Raw genomic sequence first — 6,000 nt, forward strand, 5'->3', positions numbered from 1 at the left:
TGGCACTTTACTTCCTTTCTATATTGTGCATTTAATAAATACATTTTTTTCATGTACAGGAAAAGCCCAGTTTTTCAAAAGTCTGGGGGGGAAGGAGGGGGAGGAAGGGGACAGGTTCTGAAACCTTTGAAACTCAGGATGTATGAAAAACTAATTCTGGCTTTGATATGAATTTTGGATAAAGGGATAGGTCTGAATTTGTGATTGCAACCCAGAAAGTCACCTCTTAAGCTTCTCTTCAATATGCTAAATAGATTGAGCTCCTTCATTTTCTCAGTTATGGAGTCTGCCAATTGACAGCCTAAAATAAAATACTGCACATCTATTCAGGGACATATTTTTAGCAAGATAAATATAATAGTCAATGTGTTTTGCTTTACTGTAATCCAAACATTAATAGCAGCTCAGATCATTATTAGCTTATTAAGGCTGAGGTGTCCAGGAACACACAAACAGTAGAACAACAGGGCAGAGAACTGCAACTCTCCAAGTATTCCTCAATGTACTTTTCTCTGTATCTGTGGGCGTAATAATTTATAGTCTTTCCTCACAGTATTCACTCTCTTTAGCTTCCTCTCCTCCTTTCTCTGGCTTACTCTCTGATTCTGCTAAGTGTGTGTGTGACTAAATGCTCCCAAGTACATTGAGAAAGGATGGACACGTTGTACTGCTGAAGGCGCCAGCTCGTAGTTCTGAGTAAATAATGGATATTTTTGGTACGCAGGCAATTCTGAACATTTTTTTAATTGTTTCAGATTGAACTGAAAACAAAAGCTTTCGAAATTTTCAGTAAATCAAAAAGTTGGGGAAAAAATTGGGGGTCAAACAACGTGTTGTGTTTGATCTGAAACATCATATTTTGTTTTGATTTTGAGCCTTTTTTAACATTTGAAAAGAAATGAAATACAATGAAAAGAAATTTTGCATTGAAAACTCAGAATGTTTCATTTTAAAAATGTTGAAATGAAGTGTTTTTATTTTGTCAGAATGCTTTTTAGTTTAATTTAGGTTTTTTTTTCCCCTCAATCAAAACAAACTGGTGATATTAACATGAAGTTGTGAAATGTATCAGAGTTGCCAAATCTGCATTTTTTTTTGCCTTGGAAAAAAAATATTTCAGTTGAAAAAGTGTCACTGAGCTGTAGCAGGGTAGGTGCTGATAATCCACAGATTTCAGTGAAACTGCAGCAGGTGAGAGAACCAGTTGCACAAGGACACACCAATGTGAAGATCTAACACTGTGCCCTGGAGAAATGGAGAAATCTTGCAGCAAAATGTGTAGACAGCGCGTTGTAGAAAGAGGGTGGAGGAACGCTTGTGGTGGAAGCTGTGCTACATCAACTAGGGGACCTGATTCTGCTCTCAGCTATGTGCTTGACTTCATGGGGAAGTTGCTCATATGTGTCAGAGGGCAGAGTCTGACCCTGGAAACATATAGTACACACCAGAGATTTTAAAAAGAACTTTCAAAGAGAAGGTCCTGGTCTGATTTATAAACCTGATTTAGTTCAAGGTCCTATTGCTTAGTTAAGAGAGAAACCTCTTCTCTGCTGTCTGAGGTGAGGGCAGAGGGGTCTCCGGGACGCACACATCCCTCGCTAATCAAGTGGGGACTCTGCTGGTGGTTCTGCTGGGTGGGGCTGGCTTATTATTACGCTGTATTTGTGTTGCTGCTGGGGGCGTGCTCTGCGTGGGCGAGTGCGGTATGATTTATTTAGCTTTGAAAAAAATAGCGATGCCTTTCCAAGGCTCTCGCTGCCCTAGCACACTGTACATACATTCCCAGCAGCTCTACAGATCATTTTAACAGGGACTCGGCCAGCCGGCGTCCTAGGGACTCTTCCACCCTTTTCTCGTCATGGGAAGCACACGGTTTGCCCTCTCAAACAGGGGGCTTTTGCAGTGTGCCCGGAAGGTCACCAAATTTGGGCTACGATGAGGGAGACCCAGCTCGCGTGCCCTGCTGACCACTGCTGTGGCAGTATGGCTGGGGAAAGAGGTGGTGCTTTAGGTAGGCCCCCCCTCAGCCAGTTAGGGCGTTAGAGGTCCTAACCAGCCCTGTTGGTTAGAGTCTGCCGCATATGGACTGTGTTTTTAAGAGTTTGTCACGAGGTCCCAGCTGGAGGCTTTTTGATGAATTTAGTCTGGAGCTCAATAAATCAATAATACATAAGGGTTCGTGGCAATTGGAAATCAGCTGCTCACCTGGCCACCAGCTCTGAGACAGAGACAGAGTTTCTTCTAGGAGCCACTGCTCGGAGGGCTGGGCCGTTCCCCGGGGAGCCAAAGGTGGTGTGAGGGGACTGAGGTTGCCTCAGCTTGTCCGCTCTTTCCATGCTCTCTGTACCTGCTCCAGCTCTCTACCTGCTGGCAGCGGAGAAAAGAAGCAAAGTCAATGCACTGTGAGTCTGGGGGAAGCCTTTGTGAGACTCTCCATTTCATTTATACCATGCAGTAGTGTATACTGTATGGGCCAAACTCTAGCTTCTATGACACTTCTACAAACTCCTGAAATCAGTGGGATTGCATGGGGGCAGCTGAGGGTATACTGTATGGGCCAAACTCTAGCTTCTATGACACTTCTACAAACTCCTGAAATCAGTGGGATTGCATGGGGGCAGCTGGTGTGTGAGGTTTTGTGAGGGGAACCATCTCCTTAGACCATGTCCCCTAGCGGTCAGCACTGGCTAGCTGTTCAAGTCTAGGGTGTTGATGGTAGGGGAACCTGGGTCCTCTCACTCTTGTAGGTTCCAACGCAGGACGCAGGTATGAGACCTGGGCTACGGTATCACCCAGCCTACTCCTTGGGTTACTTCCCACTGTGTCCCAGCCTCTCCAGGGGCACGATGAAGGCTAGTTTGGGGTTAGGCCATACCGTATATTTTTGCAGTGCATTGTTATGTCCAGTTTTAAATGACTCACGGTCATGGTCCTTTGGAAGATTATTCTACAGCCTGATCTCACCATAAGGGACATCTTTCCTGATATTCAGCTGATATTTCCCTTTTCTTAATTTCAACCCATTACTGCTACTCGACTTATCTTTTCAGAGCAACCTAAATGTTTTCCACAATGAGCAATGCAGACCCCAGCTCACAAGGGTACCCAGTAGTTTCTAGTAGGAGTGCATTCTGCTTTCTGCAGTCCATCACAGCACAGAATAATAATTCTGGGCAGGATTCAGAGTTAATTCACTTACTTGTTAGAAAGCTGTTCTCAGCCTGGGATATGACTCTGCCATATAATATACTCCCTGATGCTCCTCTGTACCATGCAGCTGACTCCTTATTTCCTTCCACTCTCTTTGGTTCTAGGAACTTAGGTGGGCAAAGTCCCCCAGCAGGGCTCCAATTAAATATTAAAAGTTAGTGGTGAGAACGGGTCAGCAGATCTCAGAGAGCTGGCACTAAGGAGCAGAGAGGAGCATGGCTCCTACCAGACCTTGTCAGGCTTTTCCCTCCTCATAAAGTCTTTTACTTACAAAAACACTGGGGCAAATTCACATTTCAGCAGAGCTGGTTGGAACATTTTCACCAAAATGTGCTGTCTCGTTGAAGCATTTTGCAGCCATATATCAGTCTGAGAGACAGAGAATCACTCAGCCACTCTATAGCCCAGTGGTGAGGGTAAATGCCAGGTACCGAATTACATACTGAAGAGAGGCGGCTTGCTATTGGAGGAACAAAAGCAGCGAGAACAGGTGGATCCAGTAGGTGATAGGCATTTGTTCTGCCATACAAAGCAAAGAGAGAGTCTTAAAAAGATTCGGAGGAGGAAATAAACCACTGGCCATTGTTTACAGTAGTACTTTAAGGACCCACCCAAGATCAAAGCCCCTATAGTTCTAGGTGTTACATGTAGACATAGAAAGGGCTGGTCTATAGTACAAAGTTAGATCGGCTTAACTACATCGCTCTAGGGCTGTGAGAATTTTTATGCCCTGTGCAATGTCATTAAGCTGACCAAAGCCCCAGTGTAGACACCACAAGGCTGATGGAAGAATTCTTCCATTGACCTAGCTACCATTCCTCAGAGAGGTGGATTCACTGCGGTGACAGAAGACCTCCTTCCTTCCATTGCTGTAGTAATGGCCTACTTTACAGCAGCACAGCTGCAGCACCGTAGCTATGCTGCTCTAGCTTTTCTAGTATCCTAAGAGAGACCCTAAGAGAGCTCCTGCCCAGAAGAACTCACTGCCTAGGCCAGACAGACAGAAGGTGGGAGAAAAGAAAGTAATAGTATCCCCATTTTACAAATAATAATACCCAGCTCTTATATAACTCTTTTCATCAGTAGATCTCAAACTGCTTCACGAAGGAGGTCAATATCACCATCTCCATTGTATGGATTGGAACATGAGGCACTAAGAGATGAAGTGACCTGCCCATGGTTACACAGAAAGTCTTTGGCTAACTTGGGACTTGAACCCACCTCTCCTGAATCCTAGTCTAGGGTCTTAAACACAGAGTGTTGTAACAGAGTGCTAAGCTGTGTTATACTGTTCAGTCACTAGGTAGCACTCTTTGTACAATACCTTATTTCAATGAAGGATCTTATGATGAACACAGCTCGTGTGTATAAGCAAGCTCTGCAGCCAGTCCATATCGGGTACAGAAATACCTGACACCCATGACCATCCTTCTGCTCAGTTCTGTGTACAAGACTTGCCTGGCTGCGTACTTCTGCAGTGGAAGTGATCTGCTATGGACAAGCTATGGCACCTGTGAAAACCTTTTTGTCTAGCCTCCAGGAATAACACAAGTGTTCGACTTCTTCCGCAGCATGTGGCATGGATCACTTGCTGGTTTGAACCAAAGTAAGTGGTGGATTCTCTATGACACGAAGTCTTTAAATCAGGATCTTCAGTAAGTCAGCCAGAGGTTAGGGATCTATTGCAAGAGTGGGTGGGTGAGGTTCTTTGGCCTGCTATGATGATCACAATGGTCACTTCTGTCCTTATAGTCAACGAGTCTAAGTGTGGGCAGAAGCTGAGGTTGGGGGCTGAGAAGGTCAAAGAAAAGAAGCTGGGTGAGTGAGAAATGGAGGGGAGGGAAGGCAGGGTGAGAGGAGGTGAGGATGCAGGTGATGTGCTGCTCAGAGCTGCTCAAGCGTATCAAGGGCAGAGTTCCATGTGCTGGGTTCACTGGTTGTGTAACTCTTAATAGTTTACCAAGCTGCAACTAACTAGAAACTGTAGGCAAAATATAATCACTGAAGTCAGGATTTGACATTGGTAACATCTCTGTTCTTGCAGAAAGCAACATGGGATCTCAGATGACCATGAACACTGTCGGCCTTGGTCCCAAAATATAATTTACATCCTGTGCAGTCCATTCTGTGGGTTTATTCTTCTCATTCTGGAGAGATCAACAAACAACAAAGCCAGGGCTTGAATAAGGACAGTGAATATTGAATTTGCCGAGGGCAGTTTATAATGGACATGAATTGTCACATTTATCATCAAAAGATTCTTCTGGCTAGAAAATCATTAATGAGAAATGTGTAAGCTAAAAAAGAAACCTTTGACCTCCAGGCTTGAGCCAGTGAGAGAATGATAAATGTTCCAGACTGAGAGGCTGAGCAGTTCTTTCCTGCGTGTGTTATTACTCTATAGAATAACATTTGTACACTTCTGTAGAGTCTGACCAAAGCCCACTGAAGTCAATGGAAAAAGCCTCTGTGTAGCTTCCATCCAAGGAACTAAAAACACTTTATAAACATTAATGAACTTAGCTCCTCAGCTCCCCTGGGCTAGGTAAATACAATTAGACCCATTTTATGTTGTTATTGCTAGCCATGTTTATTACAGTAATGCCTAGGGGCCAACCAAGGATGAGGCCCCATTGTGCAAACGCAGAGTTGTAGGCAGTCCCCATCCTCAAGTGCTTACAGTCTAAATCAGTGGTCCCCAAACTTTTTACTTTGTGCCCCCCCTTACACCTGTCTGCGCCCCCCTGGGAGCCAGGGCCGGGAGTGTGGCCATGGTCAGGCCAGAATTGT

General features: G+C 44.7%; 1 protein-coding gene across 3 annotated transcripts in view; it reads right to left on the bottom strand.

The window, feature by feature from the left end:
* The window catches only part of XIRP1 (xin actin binding repeat containing 1), a 49,428-nt gene extending 44,777 nt beyond the window's left edge, over positions 1–4,651 (bottom strand). For 2 of the 3 annotated variants that reach the window (XM_067566189.1, XM_067566192.1), the window contains exons 1-2: positions 3,200–3,297; positions 2,206–2,367 (exon numbers count right to left, since the gene is read on the bottom strand). In XM_067566189.1, coding sequence (XP_067422290.1) covers positions 2,206–2,336 — 131 coding nt within the window. In that variant the 5' untranslated portion in view covers positions 2,337–2,367; positions 3,200–3,297. Of the gene's footprint in view, positions 1–2,205; positions 2,368–3,199; positions 3,298–4,534 lie in introns of those variants that run through there. The other variant, XM_067566190.1, reaches the window with a different exon arrangement.
* Positions 4,652–6,000: the final 1,349 nt, after the last annotated feature.

Source organism: Emydura macquarii, unplaced genomic scaffold (genome assembly GCF_026122565.2).
Source record: "Emydura macquarii macquarii isolate MOO-44397 ecotype Brisbane River unplaced genomic scaffold, CSIRO-AGI_Emac_v2 contig_2742, whole genome shotgun sequence".
Lineage (NCBI taxonomy): Eukaryota > Metazoa > Chordata > Testudines > Chelidae > Emydura > Emydura macquarii.